Source organism: Nothoprocta perdicaria, unplaced genomic scaffold (genome assembly GCF_003342845.1).
Source record: "Nothoprocta perdicaria isolate Ctin4 unplaced genomic scaffold, notPer1 scaffold_23, whole genome shotgun sequence".
In the NCBI taxonomy this organism is placed as follows: domain Eukaryota; kingdom Metazoa; phylum Chordata; class Aves; order Tinamiformes; family Tinamidae; genus Nothoprocta; species Nothoprocta perdicaria.
In genome coordinates this window covers 5730001-5750021 of record NW_020455455.1, presented here as the reverse complement: position 1 = coordinate 5750021, position 20021 = coordinate 5730001, and the positions used below count along the sequence as shown (strand labels likewise).

The 20021-nt window shown below is 38.4% G+C and overlaps 1 protein-coding gene across 1 annotated transcript in view; it reads right to left on the bottom strand.

Moving 5' to 3' along the window:
• Window positions 1–1646: 1646 nt before the first annotated feature.
• The window catches only part of ARMC3 (armadillo repeat containing 3), a 54970-nt gene continuing 36595 nt past the window's right edge, over window positions 1647–20021 (bottom strand). Inside the window, exons 12-20 of the mRNA XM_026039483.1 lie at window positions 16751–17000; window positions 15533–15669; window positions 12767–12935; window positions 11798–11898; window positions 10631–10726; window positions 9922–10011; window positions 6925–7128; window positions 3602–3764; window positions 1647–2089 (exon numbers count right to left, since the gene is read on the bottom strand). Coding sequence (XP_025895268.1) covers window positions 1880–2089; window positions 3602–3764; window positions 6925–7128; window positions 9922–10011; window positions 10631–10726; window positions 11798–11898; window positions 12767–12935; window positions 15533–15669; window positions 16751–17000 — 1420 coding nt within the window. The 3' untranslated portion in view covers window positions 1647–1879. The remainder of the gene's footprint in view (window positions 2090–3601; window positions 3765–6924; window positions 7129–9921; window positions 10012–10630; window positions 10727–11797; window positions 11899–12766; window positions 12936–15532; window positions 15670–16750; window positions 17001–20021) is intronic.

Here is a 20021-nt window from a genome sequence, read left to right as displayed (position 1 = left end):
AGTGGAAGGACTCAACTAATACACAGCTAAAAGTTGTCAAAGATAAAACTATTCCCATCCAACATTATAGATCATCAAAGTCTGATTATACAAGGCTGTGTACTATTTTTTAATTTGTTTAGYTAATCATTTTTTGTTAAATTAGATTGTATGTTTAAAATGGCAWTTTCATTTCAATTTTGAACAAACTTATATTTTTTCTTTTTTTTTCTTTTTTTTTTTCTCTTTACTTTTATCAGAAACAACTAAAAGACCTTTGTTTTTCAGGATCTCTTCAAATAAAAAGCCTAACACTTCATCCTTATGGTTCCAATACAAAACAATGAAATTCTAAGGTAGGGAAAACTATACAAAATGATAGTAGGAAATGAATTCATGTTTTATTTCTATTTACTGCACGTTCAAAGCTGCAGATTTCTATATCCCATCATACCTGTCAGTGAGAACATACTATGTTTCATCAGTCCCCTGCCAGCTGAACAGCAATGGTAAGACATATATCCTGAGCCTTTCACCAACTTCTGCTTGTGTGTTGAGCATTTTCTCTTGCATYCTGATGGACACAAGCTTGAAAATTGAACAAGAAGCCACATAAGTCAATTTACAACTAAAGAAGGTAAAACATTCCCCAAAAGGCACTAGGAAATCACGGTGCCTCTCAGTGCAGGAAGGAAAGGGAGCAGTGGGACCTTGCTCATAAGCATTAATAAATACAACACATGTTTGTGTTTGATTTGAAACCAAAGCAGAATATAGAAGTGACCTTGATTACCTAAACATCAAAAACTAAACGAACACAGGCTCTGAACTTTATCATATTTGGTGGCAGGAAGCAAATGCAAGGATGTCATTGTGGTCACTTGGGAGGTGCTCATGCCCCCATTGCCATACAGAAGTTTTTGTCAGTTTTCTGCTTTCATTGTCGCTTGACAATGATACTCCCTGRAATACTCCCTGCTTTTCCAGTCTGTTCCTGACTCTGCCACCAAAAAGCTTTTCCTGGACTCTTCCAGCTAGTGTTTTGCCTCTCTTAGCTACACCACTGTGCTGCGGTAACACCACATTATGAAAGGCTGTGGGAAACACATATTACATATTATATTTCATATACTTTGTGAAACTGCCCCCTTCTCAGACCCTGTTTYATCTTCAAGTAAAAAGTAAAGAAGTTAAAGGGAACTACAAAGCAATAACTTTTCRGGCACTCATCTTCTCTAGGCCAGAACAAATTGTATTTACTTTTACCCAGGGTATATTATTATCCAATTATCAATTCCATTTAGTAATAAATATGTGAGATGTTTCTACAGAGGCTGAAAGTGCACTATGAGCCTAGTTCTGATTCTCATTTCTTCAGTTATTTCRCACAGAAAATGTGCAATTGCTTTTAGGTGACATTATTTTACAAGGTGTCAATCTCTTCATGGATATGTAAGTCCCATAAATGCACATGGGAATTGAAGGAACATTAAAAAAGAAAAAAAACACAAATAAAACAGCTAAACAAAAGCCAGACTAAATTGTATTTTGGAAATAGTTCAAACATTTAATAAGTATTATGCTGTTAATACAGACAAAATATTCTTGGTCTACCAATTTTTAATCTATAGTTTTAAAGTTTAATGTTAATACAGTATCACAAAATAAACAGAACTTCTAAAGTGCTGAAGTTGGAAATCCAAAATATGATGTTTAATTTGACATTTAGGACCACATAGCAGATACAGATACCTAAAGTGAGTTTTTAGAACATGAAGAACCCCTTCTGCAAGAGAATATAGAAATGCATTTTTCTTTTTGATAGATGCACCCCTCCAAAACCCATGTATTTCATAAATACTAGCACTGAAAGCATCTTTAAAAGAATTGGACATGATGCTTAAATGCATTTATAGCGATCTGCCTCTGCACTTCCTTGCTTCATCAAATTGCCCGGCTCAAACATTAGATCTATAATATACTCCTGAGGAGGAAGCAGAAGTCCAGTAATTCCTTGAGGAGACTCATCAACTAACTTAACTTCATTCCAGGCTCTGTTATACTCCCCACGAACTAAACTGCAGCCAATGCCAATTCTGTCTGCTATCACCTAGAAAAGAAAGAAAAAGGAGTTAATCACAGTTAACATATTTTGCCTGCACAATATACAGCCAGGCCAGGAGATGCTTAAAATGAAATCAGACACCTGAAAAGCCAGGGGCATTCTTGAAAGAGGCTTTGTAAATCTTTAAGGTGTCCCTGGGTGCAAATCTCTATTGTTGGTTCAGCTTAGAAATTCTCAGCTCATTGATACTATTTCTATGCAGCATAAAAATACTAATTTTAACTCTTTTCAGATATACTTACATATCTGCCACTCCTTCAGATCTCAAATGAACTGCAGCACCTACGGCACCCAGTAATGCTTCCAGTTGGAAGACTCATTTCTGAATAATATTCTGCAGAACTGTCTATACAAGCTACAAGGTTAGGAACACTTCACATAAATACTGAGTATGAAACATTAACTGTTAAAAGGTAACGTTTTTATCACTGTAAATTTAGGATTGCTGCTTGACTCTGAACATACTGCCTGCTTTTCGGCCTTGCTGATGTGTGAAGCAATGAAACACACGGCAAGTGTCTGCTAGATGGAACACCTGCGTTTCCTGCCCCTGCAGGATCACAGACACCCGTCTGGTGCTTTCCAGCTATGAAACAGCTTTCTCAGTACGCGCCCCCTTTGAAGGAATGAGCTCCGTTTTTAATATGTTTCTAACAAAGATATCCCTTGCTTTAGGGAGCCCTTGTAGCTCCCTAGGGAGATGATCTCTACAAAGGTTTCCTGTGAGACATTATGGAAAGAGGGCACTGGTAGGGAAGGGAATATTGAGGCTGTTTCATTAAAGTTAATTCTCTCCCTCAGACTTCCACGAAGTAAGTCAGGAACCTTCTCTCCCCCTATAGATACCATAAATTTAGGACTGTGCTCTTTCTCTGAGCTCCTGTGTACTGTTTCCTAGGCCCATCATGCTTAATGCCAAAGGTTTTCTCTTTTCCTTTCCACCCAAGAAGGGTTGAAAAACCCAAGCTACCAACAACCACGGGAAAAAGGATGGGCCAGATAAGCAGCTTGCATCAGCACATCTATCCATGAAGAGAGAGGAAGGGGTGAAGCTTTCCAGGCTATGGAACCAGTGAATGAAAGCTGTTATATGCTCACATAGAGTACTAGATAGATACTGACTAGGAACTGTCCCAACAGGTTTACATTTGCAGCATGAAAAGAAGGAAACTGCATAATTCAATACTTTACAGTTTACAGAAAATGTAAAATGTTTTGACTCCCAATCAAATATTTTGGCTTTTTGCCATTTATCAAGTATTCTGCTGATATCACTTAAGACAATTTAATGACAACAAGGATGTTTACAGAAAGCGGCAATGCTGGCTTTCATTCACGGGGAAATTGATTTTGCCAGTGAAAAATGACTTCAATGTATACGAAAGACTTTTCTTGCCTATAAATATTATATTAYACTGATGCAAGTGTACTTTAGTTTATATGATCCACTAAGCAAAAATAAGGTAATGTTATGTTGCAAAATAAATGTTAATATACCTTGAAAAGCAGAGCTCTGTGGTAGAATGTTCCTTTTTTGACTTTCCCAATAGGCACAACATTGCTTTTCAGCTCAAATTCGATTTCACTTATGTGAAGTTCCCAGCTGAAGTCATGCAGTCTGTCTCTTTCAATTGGGCCACCCATCTTGTCTGCAACAAACCTGTTCCAGTTTATACCAACATCTATTAAATCTATAAATTCTCTTGTATTTTATCACAAAAAAAAATCAGCAATATGAAATGTATAGAAACAATAAGTGAATGACATATGAAGCCATAATACTTTGTGCTTTATTCTTATTTTAATAACTGTTGATTTACACAACATATGCTCAATAGTGAGCAYGGTAATGCTCACTATTAAATACAGGCAGCCATGATTCAGATAATTCAGATTTGCCAGTTTTAAGGTGTACCAGCTGTTAGCAGAAACTCTGGAGAGAAGCAACAGAAGTACCAAGCACTCATAGGAAAATTATCAATAAAAAGTCAATTTAATGAGGAAATTCTTGAGAAACTAACATCCTTCTTTACATCTAAAAGATTACATGAGCTATTGATACGATATATGGCCCTATCAGTTTCTTGAAATAATAGTAAAGTCCTATGAAAATATAGATGGCACAAAGAAAGCCATGGATAATGATCCCAGCTCCTGGATGCACACACATTCAGAAAAGCTACTTCAGCTTCTGCGTGTCAAGGCTGGTATTTCACATAGCCCCTACATGTAACGCCCTTAGTCGCTCACGGTGTCTGCAGCCAAAGGCTCCGGTGCTACTGGGGACTCTGACCCTGCACAGAGTGTTGTGGAGCTGATACAGGGGGCACAAACCACAGCTTTGGGTGGGCACTAAAAGGCCTCTCTGCATCACTCTCCACCAAGAGGTTCTGCCCTCACAGTATCTGTCGGGCAATTTTGGGGGCCTTATTTCTCAGTACATAGGGCCGTGTGGGTGCACTAGCACGGATCCGGGGAGCTATCCCGGAGCAGACGAGGTATCTTGGAGCTGGGCACTACCGGGTCAGCGCGAGGAAGCAGGGAGGCTCCAAGCACTCACTCATGCTGMTTGTGCCCAGACCCTTTCGTGCCACGAGGTGCTGTGTTTGCTTAAAAGCCGAGGCAGGCAGCACTAATAATAATGTGTTCCTTCCCTGATCCACGCAGGTCCCTTCCCTGGGATCACGGCAGGAATGTTGTTTAAGCTGCCAGGCTCTCGAGGCCTCCTGTGGCTGCCTCCTCCTGCCCTTCGTATTCAGKGCACACTATTCAGCTTAAGATGCAGCTTAAGATGGAAGACATGTATAAAATGCCCCCCGAAAACATTCCTACTTAAGTTTCTTGTGATTGATTCACTGGGTTATGTATTTGCAAAGACTCTGTTGGTGTGTTTGAAAAGTAGTTTTGAAATAGTATTTTACGGATTCCACCTTGAGAAAGGCGGCATGATTTATAGGCAGCAGAACTGCTCAGGATGAAGACCTGTCTTGTCAAATTCTGCAGTCAACAGAAAAGTCATTCCTCACAGTGAGGTAGACCACTTCATTAAAAACAAGGCTGATCAGAACAAACACATTCTGTTAGACTCAGCAGAATGTGACACCAAACTCCCCAGGTAGAGGAGCCAACCAGGGAACTGCTAARACAGTAAGTAAAGGTTAAACTAAGGAGAAGATCAAAGTTGACACACGGCTTGGAGGTGCCAGTGACTGCTGCCCGGACTGAGCAGTGAATGCAGCTGATGAGTCCCACCTTGATGACAACAGCCTGCACACACGACACATTATTCCACATAGCATCCATCTGATGTTCTGGCACTACTAWATATCAAGATGTTAATTCGAGTAGCACCTAAATACTAAATAAATGTGTCAATCCTTTAGGCACTGTATAAAAACAAAATACAAAACCAATCTTGTCCTGGAGGTTTTAAACTCAGCTAAGCTAGAAAGATCTTAAGAGAGGGAAGAGACACAATAGRGAAAAGCTGCAGCACCACCAAGTCTTGGGCCATTTAGGCCCTGCAGTGCCTGGGCCTTGATTTCACACACACCACGTGCAGCAGTCAGGTACGTGGGCCATGTAGGATCCCAGGGCAAAAGACCTACCTGACATAGGAGGAGATGAGCTTAAAGCAAGGGGAGGAGTGGATACCTGTAGGGGGAATGAAGTGATGGGGCTGGGGAACAGGAGGGACGGGCACTGCCTGACGTTGAAACTGCCTGTGAAGGTGCAAGAAGGAAGAGGTGGGGAGGAAACAAGTGATCTGCACAGGGCAGGAAAGGTCCAGGCAGAAGGTCACAAAGTTCTCTCAACACTTGAAGATCACACTGCCAACTAAAAACAAACACATACTGCATTAAGTGTTTGAATTCTATTATCTTCTAATGCAGCACTTCTTCTTCTCTGACAATGTTTAGTTTATTATAGCCTGCTTTATTTCACTTACTACGTTACACAACTGGACATGTGCATAGTCAGTGACAAATTGTACAAAATTCCACRTGCATGGAATTAAAAGGGCATCTCCTGGGAATCTGGACTTTCTACCCAGTAAAGAATTTTTCCATTTGGGGTCAGTTTTTAGATCCTCATCCAAAATCCCATGGAATCAACAGAAAGACTGACTCACAGAATCCATTTTCTTACCAGGACATACGGCAACTGCAGTAATAAAGCAATGGCTTTACTTGTTTCCCTCTAGTCATTTGTTTTAAAATTCAAGSAGAAAAATATTAATTATTTTCCTAAYGTCTGACTGCTGTTCAGCAATGTTCAGGGCATTAAAGTGCCAAGATCACTGCCAAGAATGAAAGCTTTTATCTCTGTTATCACAAAATAGATGGTATGTGAGCAGGGCTGAGAGGGACATGTTTCATGAAACAACTGCTCTAAAAAAATTCACAAAAAAAATTCAAAATACTTTAAAGATAGTCTTCATTATGTATTGATTTGGAGAAATAACAAGGAACTGTACAATAAAAATGCTGAAAAAGATGGTTTATCAAAAATTTTCACTAAAAAGGATAAATATAATTTATTATTCTGAAAATGTTAAAAATATAAATTGTTCACATGGATATTTCCAAAATGTGAAATTCAAACTGTATGATTACAAACTCACAAGTGATATTTTGCTTAAAGAATAAACTAATTGCAATAAAATCAGAAACACCAAGCTTAAAATCTAAAAATGATGTCAAGATTCTGGACTGAATCTGGCTTGTATTCCAGCTGAGGATAGGAAAAAAAGAGTGTTTTTTGTTCCTTTACCGATTCAACTTATTCCATTTGTTATGAAAACACAATTCAGTACTCACTGCGCAAGTGCCACAACCTGTTTCCAGGTAGTTGTTAGTGGTAGAATTGTTTTGGAAGCATCATTAATGTATTCCAGTAAAACCAAGTCAGTTGGTGGGGACCAACATGCATTTTCAAGGATTACTTCATCCTGGACTTCAGGTGTAATGGGAACACTTTCTTCTTCTTTCACTTTTTCCTCTTCTTTTTTCACCTTCCCTTTCCTTACATAGAAAACAATATACTTTCTTTTTTAGAATAGTGTAATTTTTGAAACTGCTCCAACAGAGTAATTCTCTACCGGAACATTTTACACAGACTGATTTTGGAGGGAAAGGCATGGGAATTCTTTCCTCCTCATAATGAATACACCAAAATCTACAAAACTTTAGAGAACACTTAAGGAAGAGATGGTTAAGAACCACTTGACATTGTCTCCATATTAATACTCCTGTAAATTCTTGTTTGACATTTGTCTATGGACAAATATATGGATTATCTAGGCTAGAAGTTACTTATCCAAATACAGCTACATAATAATAACAAACTTTTAGAGAGGAAACATTTTTAGACTGTTACAGATTACATACAGTCATGAGTTAAAAATAATAAATTTCCATGGGTTTTTATTTGACAGAAATCTCTTCTTCAAATAAAGGAACAATTGCTATCAACACTATGGCTAAGCTACTGACATACCAGGCAGTAGACCAGGTAGCTGTAAATCCATGTATTTTGAAAACTATAGCATGTTTTGTAAGATAAAGATTTTATAAGAAATCTATGTTTTGATGACTTTTTTTTCCCCTGCACATATTACATTTGCCACTAAAGCTCAGGATTTGAAAGATAACTGTGATCCTGAACAGATGTCACAAGCCTTTCAGTACAGGTCCTGAATAATTCTACTGTGAAACACGACAAAATGCCTTCTTCCCTTTCTCTAACAGTTCTGGCGTTATTGGAAAGAAAAAAGAAAGAAAGAAAAAAAAAAAGAGAGAAAAGAAAAAAAGACCACCAGAGAACATAGCTTCAGGGCACATCATTACTATTTTATGTTCTTCAATTTATTCTTAATTTTTTTGCAATTAACACATTTCAGCACTCTGAGGACTGAAAGCATTGCAGCACTGTAGGAAGCAGAAGGACACACGGCATTATCAGTAGTATAATTCAATTTGTTCTCAGAATACTTTGCAAACTTTTCTTTACCTTGTTGAGATTTGTCACATTCACTGAATACCCTTTTCATAGATTTAATAAAACACATTTTAGAAGATCAACCAATTTAGATTTAACACTCAAATAAATTCATCACCCTCTTAAATAAGTGCTATTAGTTACACTTATACTTAAAACAGCAGACAAACAATTTCCTTTATCTAAAATGAGTCTATTCAGCTATAGCTTTCAAATATATATAATGCTAGTTTAAACAGCTACCTACTTGCATATTTATAGTTTTATACTAAAGGTTYGAAATAACCTTTCTTAAAAAGATATTTTTTAAAAAATGTACTCGTTCTGCCTCTCTGGTGTCCCACTTAACAGGTTTTCAAAACAACAGATTTCTACACATGTTATAATTCTTGTTCTTTGACCATTTTCCCCCTTTCTCTGTTGCTTTTCCCTTTTATTCTCCAAATACTTTTTTTTCCCCATGAAAAGGGCACTGTTCAATCATTGCACTACATCAGGAAAATGTGTTCTGCATATTCCAATTACTGTGGAATCACCTTTCCTCTATTTCTTCGTGGTCTTTAGGAGGCGGGTAGGTCTGAACAGTATTTTTCTGCTTTTTACTTCTTATTTCTCTGAGGTTCTGCTCCTTGGTGGAATGGCTGTTCCAAGATTGCCTTCCATTTTTTTCTACGCTACTCATCAGCTCTTCAATCCTTCATGTCTGTCTTATATTTGTCTCATAAGGAACCATGAACTTGCTTTCATARTGTCAGCTATGACAACTATTTTGTTCCTTTTTTTCATAAATTAACATTTTGGCCCTCTTTAGTAAAAGAGAACATGAATATTGAAAAGTATTTCCTTAAATGCTCTATCATAACATTGCACATAAAGAATGAATGTTTATCAGTGCACATTAAAGATTATCTTTTAGCCCAGTCAATGTATACAYCAGATATGCAACTGATCAAAAATATTGCTATCTGTCTATGCAAATATATGTCAAACTATCTACTAGGCACTTCCTCTATCTCTGCTTAAAACTTTACTGGCAGACAGTTATAACTGTCCTTTCTCTTACCTTACAACTTTAGTTTACATAAACTAGTATCACTTTTCAAAAACAATGGTTTTAAACTGCATATTCAGTCATACTTAGCAAAATAGTGATAAACAGAAACAGACGATCAAAGGAAAAAAGGCATTTAGGAAAAAAAATCAAAGCATGTGTGAGACTTGGAAACAGCTACTGACCTTCAAGTAACTCCCATATATCTCACAAATTAATAGCAATAATGATATATGAATTATGGATTCAAAATGAATGACAATGGGGTTGTAAATCACACAACTTGATCATGACATTCAAAAGCAATTATTTCACACTTGAAGAAGGAACTCTTGGTATCCTTGCAAATTTGCTGTGAGGAAATTGAGCCAGGCATTTGCTGTTTCCAAAATACTTTTTTCTTTTTTTTTTTTTCTTTCCAAAACTTATGCTTGCTAACAGTGCAGTCATTTACTGAATAATTGACATAAGTTATATTAAAAAACAAGGGCATGTTCACCTCACCCTGAAAAATCAAGGCAATTCACATGATTCATTTCTACTATAAAATTATTTAAACTGAATTCCAGAAGTGCTTGCAGTCTAAATAACTGATCAATGTAAATGTCTGCTTTGTAAGTCTGTAATTTTAAGAGGGAATAACCTTACAATTTGGGTCCTGAATAGAGTCAGAAACTCAGATCTTCACAATCAGGAGCCATCACCTGTCAGCAATTTGCATGTCAGATCTAAATGAACCTACAGGTAAAAATTAATAGTAAAGTACCTTGAGCCTTTCTCTCTGTTGCCGCCTTTGTTGAGTGAAGACCTTCGTCCAGATAATTCCTGTTTTTCTTCCACTGGAGATGCCACTGAACTATTGAGATCACACACAAAATAGGTTGCAATTTTTTCCTTTCTTACTGGAAATTTGATCTCTCAAGCATACACATGTATACATATGTAAAAGTAATTACAAAAAGTGCAAGAAATCTACAACTACATCAAAAGCATTAGTTAATGGATGAGCTCCAAGGTAAAATCTGAAAGCATAGTAGCTCAGTCCCTAAAACAAGGACCCAATTTCTCTCCCCTTTCAAGTCCTGTAGCACTCAGTATTTTATAATGTCCACCACTGGCTAAAATTTACAGACTTGATGTGTGCCAAGGCCCTCTTATACCATAAAACAAGAAAAGTTGGGGAGCCAAGACTGGGATCCACACACAAACCCGCAAGACAAATTGCAAATTCCTTAAGTTAACAAAAATACCAAGGAGAAGTTATAGGTTACATCATGTTCCTGGCAAGGATCAGGCACCATGCTCATTGCCTGCAAGGATGCTCCATTTGGGCTGAATTCAGAATCCCAAATTCTTGCACTGGAAGCAGGAGCATATTCTGTTAGAAAACTGCCTATCACTATTTTCAATCCGAATTCTATTTCTGATGTTAGGACATTAGCTCATTGTCATCCAGTATAGTCTCCAGACTATACCTGGGTTTTTCTCTACTGCCTCGTCTTGAAAAAGAATATGGCAAGTTGGTCTGTTCATTAGATGCATCTTGTGGCTTTTCCTCTACTACAGGGGCACTGAAATGAAACAAGATATTTTTACATATTATTTTTTAGAAATAGTATCTGCATATTAAGTTGAGCAAATAGGCTTCTTCTTTTACAGGACAATAAATATATTTGTGAGATGACGGGAATGTAAGAAATAAACTAGCAAACCTGGAATTTATTTTTATTCAGGAGTCAAAAATGAAGCATGGACAACCAAAGATGGATATGTAAGTAACTGGGCAGTAAGACTGCTGACAAGGTACAAAGGCAAGAAGCTGTATCAAAGAAAGAAAACTTGATAGAAAAAGACAACTTTAGGAATCAACAAAGAGCGTGGATGGTTAATCTGTCATATATGTCCTCAGACATCTTTATAGTGTCATGTACAATCTTAAAAGGGAAGTTAATGATACTGTAAACCAAATATGTGATGTGTTGACAGAGAAGAAGGTTTTGGACTTGCAAAATATTGGCAGAGCCTTCTTTGATCTGTAAGACTGTTTAGAGGAAATGAGTTCTAGTTAAACAAGCCAAATATCAACTTCCTGCATTCAAATTGAGGCTGGCTTCAACTGAAAGAGAAAAAAAGCATATAGGTTCTTTATATTACAGTACTACAAATACTGAAAGCATCCTGAAAGTTTGATGCTTGACTTAAAATTCCATGTATTTGTTGGTATAAGAAAAAAAGATAAAACCAAGTTTTGTTGTCATTCATATTGATATTCAGCTTAGATGAATCTTCATTAACTTTAACTATAACTAATAAAACACTGAATGACCCACCATTCAGAATAAAGGCTGCTTGTTATATGCATGAGACTTCATGGCTAAGTTTTTAAGAAACCCAACTAAACTGAATATATCTTTTTGTCTAGCTTATCAAAATCCATTATTTTATAAAATACAAATCTCTTGTCTCCAGGGACATGAAGCACTGTGGTAGGATTAAAATACATCTCTCACAATACAAATGTCACAGTAATTTTGTATTATTTGAAAGGTGGACAAGGTGGAAAAGGTGGAAAGTTGGAGAAGGTGGAAACAYGAAAAAGGTGAACTACTGCAATGAACATTGTCACATCAAATGTGACTTACATATTCTGTGGTTTAGCATTAATGAAGATTATGGCTCGACGGTCAGTAAGCTCTTGTTTACTCAGTTCTTCCAAAGATAAAAATTTCACTCCAGGTCGTATCTACAAAATATTATAAATATTATATTATAAAAAATAGAGTTGTTCTATTCTTCTAAAGTTGAACGGAAAATATATTTGTTAAAAATATTTAAGGCATCATTTAAAAATCCAAATCTTTAACAGAATAGCATATGTGAGAACTTTTAAAAACATTCAAAATATATCAGTTACTTCTTCATTAATTTTCTTAGGCAAGATGGTGTATAAATAATTTATTTTTAAATTATTTTTATTATGTCACCTTAGATCCAGAATAAATAAATATTTCTGCCCCTGAAGACTTTGGTTGGAAGGGACCTCTAGAGATCATCTAGTGCAACCGCCCTGCTCCAGCAGGGACACCCAGAGCACAGGGCACAGGGTGGCAGCCAGGTGGATCTTGAAGGATCAGTCTTGAAAGGATTTTTCAAATGCAATCAAATGCTTTAGTAGCACATTTTACTGATTTTCAATAAGTCTGGTATTTCCCATTCATTTGGTAATTTTACAAACACCTTCTCCGGTTTAAACCGAACACAGTCCTAAGTGATGATACTCAGCAGAGTCAGTCTTTATATAAATACAGCTTTGTGAGAGACAGGATTGTGACAAAGGTGAAAATATGAGCTCTTCTTTATAAAAATATAAAAAAAAAAAAAAAAAAAAAAAAAGGAAAAAGGTCACTAAGTGTTAGATTAAGTATTAAGTATATTACAGTGAAAGAGACCAGAAGAGGAAGGATCTGAAATGGAATGAGCATTTGGGAAAAGGTCCTGACTATGGGATAGCGTGAAGATGATGTTTCACCCCCACGGGAAGAGATAATCAAAAGAAACTACTAAGAAAATGTTATTCTTTCTAAGTAAAGTAATTCTCAAAAGTGGCTTACCTGACCACAGTCATAGAATCCATCGGTAATAATGTTATTTGATGATAAATAACCCATCTGGCCATACTTCTGGGAGAGGTTGTTATCAAGTAGCTTTTCCAGAGCTCCCTTACTGAAGTTATTTTTGTGTCCCGTTGACAGATTAATTTCTTCTAGGTTCTCTAAAGCCCTGTTCAACAAAGCACCAAGGCTAAGTTATCATTAGGTACCAGTTAACTGTTGTTACACAGTTCAGAGTTGGTTTTCAGCATTACTGAGCCCAAGACATAGACTCATTTCCAAGCCCCAGCCTCTTGYCCTCCAGGCCAACAAGAAGCTGACTGTGCTACCTACAACTCCTTTTCTAGAGAAGAAAAAATGCCTTGCAGTGCTCCAAAGCAAAAGCAATTCCTGTAGACAGTCAGACAGCTACATAAAGAATCTGACAGGATGCCACAGCCAAGCTTTTATCTGAAAGATGCAAACAACTTGAGAATAAAAAGGATATAAAAGCAGAGCGAAGGAACAGCGTGCAGAGCTGACCACACAGTTCASGGTACGGTTCAGGGAAATTCTCTCTCTCCAGCTTGCAGTGCCAAAACCAGCTCCAGTTTTGCATTATCAAAAGTGTGAATCTCTCTGTTTTCTGACTGTTACTGGCCACGGGGGAGATTTGCTAAACTCAGATTAGCAGAGCCACCCAATGCTTGTGTCTGCACGACCAGGACGGCAGCGCTTGTGCAGCGTGGAGGGCAAAGCAGACGATAGCGTGCGGCCGTGGGGTGACAGGAGCTCCAGTTCCTCGAGCTGCGCTTGGTGCTGAAGCCCATGCAGCTTCTGAGAGAAGCTCACTGAGGAAATTAGAGAAGCTGAATCAGGAGGAAAGAAGGCACCGCACGCTGCCGCCTTGGGCTGCCTTCCRTTTAGATAGAAAATAGAAAGAGGGAGATTCTAACATGCTTTATATGAGCATGTGCGTGCAAGTGTGTATGTATATGTACACATATGTGTGTGTGTATGGGAACATATATTTTGTACATGTAATATCTTTGATATTTCAGAGAGGACAGACTGGGTGGCAGAAGAGCAGGGAAGGGCAAACACGGTATCTACATTTAAAAAGGAAAAAAAACAGGAAATAAAGAGAGATCATTCAGTCACATTTCAGAGTCCAAAGGACTCAGGATCAAATTATGAAACAATCAGTTGGAAAGCATGCAAGAGATAAGATGGTAAGAAATAGCCATTATGTATTTGTCAAGAATAAATCATGGAAAGCCAATCTAATCCTTTCTGTGATAGGGTAACTGATGTAATGTATAGGCAGAAGCAGTAGATGTGAGATATGTCTTGACTTTGAGATATGTTTTGACTTTAATATGTCTTTTCACATATTCCTACTTGAATACTCATGAGCAAGTCAGCGAAATATGATCTACATGAAAATAACATGAAGTAGTGCCTGACTGGTTGAAAAACTATGCTTAATGCATTATTATCAATAATATGCTGTCAAACTGGAATGATACATAAATTAGAATCCTACTTTGCTATTGTCACAAAGAAGAGATTAAATATGAACAGTGCTATATACAAGATATGGAAAATAATTACTGAGCTGTATTTGATGGTGGTATGACCTCAACTGAAGTATCTCATCCAGGTTGGGAGACAGCATTTTAAAATGTCATAAATAAATGAAAGAAATTCAGGCGTTCTGACAAAACTGTACAAGAGTTCAAAACAATAAAAAGTTTAACAATGCTTTTATTTTGTCATGGAAGAGGAAATGAGAAATGGACATGGACCATGAGAAAACTCAATAGCTTAAAAGATCTGAAATGTTATAAAAAAAGGTGGTTATTCAATCTCACTGAAAGTAGGACAAAATGCAATTGGACCGATTTATTGTAAGGCATATCCATACCCCTAAACCCTTCCAATTTCTATTTAAGCTCTCAGACAGGTTACCTCAGAAAGTTGTGAAATCTGCTCAGAATTCATATTTACAAACATACTCAACAGATCTAAACAGGTCAGCATAGCTAATTAAGTCTTATAGCATCATCTATAAGGTCCCCTCYAGATGTACATCCTCACAATCACGACCTTGCAGATGCAGGTGCAGGTAGATGAAGGGAATGCRCTCAGTAACCTGAGAAGTGCCCAGCAGAGGGAGCAGGGCAGTCGCACACAATTACACACATTCAACTATAACTACAAGAATCACCCTGTACAAAAGCCGTGTGTCGTAATTCTTACAATCTAACATAGCTTTCCTAATTCAAATATTAATAWATGGAACTCAGAGTTCCTAAGAAAGAATAAAATAGTCATCTTTATATGGYACTTCAACAGTGAACTCGCAGTTAACTAGAGCTTATAAACCACATTAGCCCCCATGTAATAAGTACAATTCACTGCATGTTGAATTTATATTGAAGCTTTAATTTCAATTTCATATTGTCTGAGGCGCTGTATTCTATCTAATTTTGATTGACATATGCCTGTCTTCAATGTAAAACCTAGTTCAGTCACAGAAACAATCTCTGTTTTTGTAATTCCTGACAGAGAGCTCTCCTTTCTGGTTAGCACATTTTATTTCATACTTCTGTTACCTAAAACCAATACCACTTCATCTGTAGCACCGATGGCATAGAAGTAATTTCTGCTTACAAAAAAGTGCATCTTAATTTCATTATTCTGCTTTAAACATATAAAGATCAATTTTGAAAGAGTTCTTTAGTCAAATATGATGTTTGATACTGTGATACTGTTTCTACTCACCCTAGCCTACATAGCTCAATAGCTGTAGGTTCATCACTTGCACAAACCATAACAGCCCAACAGGCGTTTCTTCTGACTTCTTCATTCCTAGAACGCAGCAATTCAACGAGTGGTCCCAGGCCATTTGCATTTCTTAACTATTAAAAAAAAAAAAAAAAAAAAAAAAGAAGAAAAAAAGGATGAGATTGCTACTAACAGCAATCTCAACATGAACAGCCTATAAAAATCTCCTCTGAAACATTTAAGCCCTGTAGACAAGCTCTGCTAGACTCGTAGAATGGCCATTTATGGGGATTTTCTCCTTCTGTGAACTCTAAGGAGGCTGAAGTCTGAGGGTTTTAGACTGGTCTATGCAAACTCATCTCCTGAACCATCTATCCTGCAGCTTGCTCTGAGCTCTGCTGCCTCCTAGAAACTAATTCATATCACAACACTTGAATTTGCACTACACAGTATGTACRACAATAACATTCTTTCTCTTCTATGGTATACTTGCTCTCCTAAATGCTAGAGGAAATATTGGTCAGCTGGGTTTCTACAAAGCAATACCTTTTAAGGATGCTGAGAAAGGTAGACTATCTCTTATTCATACCTTAATTAATAGCCTTGAGGCTTAAGAAATCTCCAGTTTGTCTTCTGTGAATGTAGATGGCACCATCCTTYGTTAAGAACATACCATGACCATTGATAAACAGATCTAAGTTGAATTTATCAAATCTAAGATGCTACYGATCGAGGGATTCATTTTATTTTGAGTTTTATTTACTGCAGTCACCTCCAGTCAGACATTGCCACTCAGGCCTTGGAAATGCACAGCAAAACAACACTGAAGAAAGGTGAATGGGACAGAACTGCCCGTGTTGAAAATACAATTGGTGAWCCCAGTTGAAGGAAATCTTAATGCTCATATACATGGAGATTCGGATCTACCTAGCTACGTAGCTAGATATAACTATTCAGTTAAAGCTCATTGAAGCCACTGAAAAGTCATAAAAGATGGACTGAGTTAAAGCAAATACAGCAGTAAAAATAAAAATTAAAGAAAACCCTTTCAACATTTCCTGATAAACTGAGCTAAGCTCAGCTAAACAGGCCTATCATGAATGAGCAAGCAGAATTCAAGACAGACACGCARAACACAACCAACCAAGGTCAGTACCACGCAAACCTCCGAGTTCAGAAACGCTCTACGTAGCCGCGGCCTTGTAGCCGCGTTACCTGAGCTCTGGCCTCGGCGTCGCAGCCGAAGGCGGCCACGGCRAGRGCYRCCCTGCTCTGCACTTGGCTGCTGGYGGCGCGCAGGCCGCCAGCCAGGGCGCCCATGGCGCCGAGGCCGAGGGCGCCCAGGCGCAGCGGCTCCTGCGCCGCCATGTTCGTTAGCACCACGGCGGCGCTCGCGACGGCGCCGTCCCGYTCAGCGCTCAGCGTGTTTATTAGCGGCTCGATCCCGTCAGCCTCAGCAACARCACTAGGAAAACAAAAAGGGAAAAATCTGCTATTTTAGAACCATTTTTCCACCCTTAATGTATTATATTTTAAAGTATTAAGTACTGCTTTAGTACCTTTTAGTACTTTAAAGTATTGCTTAAAATAATGCTTACTTGCAGTAAGTTGCAAGGCAGACACACACTCTAAATCACAGTGTGAAAGTGAAACTAAACATTGAAAAGTGAAAACTCATCTTTCTGATGCCAGAAATGGGTGGAAGCTGTGAAGCTCAAGAGAAAAAATATGAACAGACAAAACAAGTTACAGACTTCTGGATTCTTTAAGACATTGACTATTTCTTTTAAACAAGTGAATTAGATCTTGTATCTTTCCAAAGAAGCCAAATTTCTGCATCTTTAGTCTGATGACTAAAGTTCTCTTAACACAAGATCGGCATCTGCAGTCAAATGCTTCTGCAGAGGCTTATCACCTTTCCCCAAATTCATCGTAACAGTTTTCAGATGAGGATTATAGTGCAAAGAGATTCACACTTGCGCTCCCTGTGCCCTCTCCTCACACCTCTGTGTTCGGATACGTGGATGGGCAAACCTAATGCCGCAGGAGCGGGTGCAGAGCAGCTCCACATAAGCTGATGGAGGCAGCATGAGCACAGCAGACACAGCAGGACACAGTTCTGCGCTGGCTGCTTCTGTGGCTCCACACTCCTGGGCTACCAGCAGCAGATCCCCGTTAAACACTCCTGCTGCTCCCAGATGGTCGTTGCATCCTGCTGCCGTGGGCTGAGGCTCCCCAGCAGGGCCAAGGCAACTCCTAGGGTGCCCCAGTCTGAGGTGACTAATTGCAAACAAAACTGAAGGAAGATCATTGACAGGAGGGTTCAAGGATCACTTCACATATCTAGGTGGGCACACAGTCAAACAACAGAGCTGAAGCAGCAGTACTGAGGAAACAGTCACTTCGGGCAGGAGGCAGCAGGAGCTATGGGCAGCTGCACTACAGGGGACCTTCAGAAATAAACCAGATGTGCTGCCAAACTCATAGTAATGGAGGACTTCATCTCAGTCACAGTGCAAGGAACTGGCCTATGAGAGCTCCATCCTAGCACTGCCGTTCTGCTTCCACTATTCAACTGAAAAGAGCCTTAAAAATTAATTTCCTATTTAACATCTGAGATAAATAATATATTTGAAAGTCTCTGATGATACTGCTTATAATGATAGCAAATCCTCAACTATGGTTGATGCAGATCCTGAAGAGAGGACTTGGGCTGGTTGAGGGAACTCTCCAATGCTCTAACAAACCTCACTGACATATTGAAAAGATCTGGGTTATGACTTCTCATGTGTTCTTTACCCTAGGCAACTAATACAAATGTAGTTTACATTCTTCAAATACCATAAGGCCCTCCATATTTTGAGATTTTTGTTTGTCTTCTTGCCAAGACTGTTTTTTTTTTTTTACTAAACAATGTGTCCAATGTATGTTTGCCATTGTCTTGTCACGCATTTCAATGTTACTATTTCCAACATTGTTTTACACTACCATATATAAAATTGAATTTTCTTCCTTATGCATTTGTGTATAGTATTTGATCAAATGATTTGAGGCATATGTTCAATTCACTATCTGTTCATAGTAATTTTACATTGGGCTCAACTGTTTGTTTGTTAAACAAAAGTTGGCAATATTCTTAGCACTGTAAAAGCACAGATGGCTATGTGAATTTTTCTTGCAATTACTTTTTTATATCTTCACTTTAATACATTTTATATATCAAAAGAGTAACAAACACTTCTATACAAGTGTAACTAAGCACTTCAGCAACAGAATAGCATATCGTTCTTATAAGTTTTGTTAACTTTCTGTCAACACATTAATAACAAAAATCTGAATTTGCAAATCTCACTTTTATAGCCTCTTACCTAAAATCTAACCAATCTTTTGGTAACTTTTCCAGTTACAAAACAACCACAAGCTTACAAGTATTCAATAAGAAGGGAACAGTTATGCTATAAAAACTCTCAAGGCTTCCATAAAAGCACGAAACCTCAGGAATGCCTGTGATTGCTCTCTGGTGCTCTAGACAGCAGCAGGATACCATAGCACAAAATCACAATACATGGGCAATGTGGTGCATAGGTTACTGCAAAGTTAGTGTGAGCATTTCTGAACCACGTTTTCAGAGAGGGGAAATGCAGATATAGCTGAGTAGGTCTGGAAGGAATCATTAGAGGTTGACTGGGTTCACAGCCTGTGCTTCAACTACAAGGTGACAACAGCTCATAGGTGCTCATAGGTGCTCGTAAGTGCTGGGGCCGGGGTGCAATGAGGGCTGCTGGGCATGTCCTAGTCCTCAGTTTGGAAAAGCGGGAAAAAAGTAGCAATCCATGCACTGAAGGTGATTTGGTTTATTAGCTTGGGTGCACTATTTGGTGTTGCTGTGCACCTAAAATAATGCATAATCTTGAAATACTAGTAATTTTAAAGCAAGCCCTTCAGTGTCTGCACAAAAGTGAATTCCACGTTTCCAGGTGACGTTCTGCAATGCACGCAGAGCACCCCTGATCACCTGGATTTCCTCTTATCTAAGGGTCCTCCCTCTCCTGCCTCCCTTGACCAGACAAAAGAGAACAGCTGAATATGTAACTTTTGTGTGCAAGGCCACTGTATTTCTGAGTTCTCTATCTCATCTTGTCCCCCCTCCCAACCACATGAGAATTAAATCAGACTGATAACTCCAGAAAGGCTGTGTCCAGGCTGCTGTGTTTAAAGATATCCTGGACACGTTGATAGCACATGTAAGGATCAGCTATACAGCATCTGTAGCACAGGTTTTCAGGAAAACAGCAGACTTGCAGCACATATGTAACAACCATACGATACCTCCTGGAGAAGTGTGGGAGAAACTCACCACACCTGCACACAGCCATGTCCACAAGGCAGGAGATTTACAGTATTACACAGGATATACACAGGGGAAGGGAAGGAAAATGAGAGGAGAGGAGAGGAGAGGAGAGGAGAGGAGAGGAGAGGAGAGGAG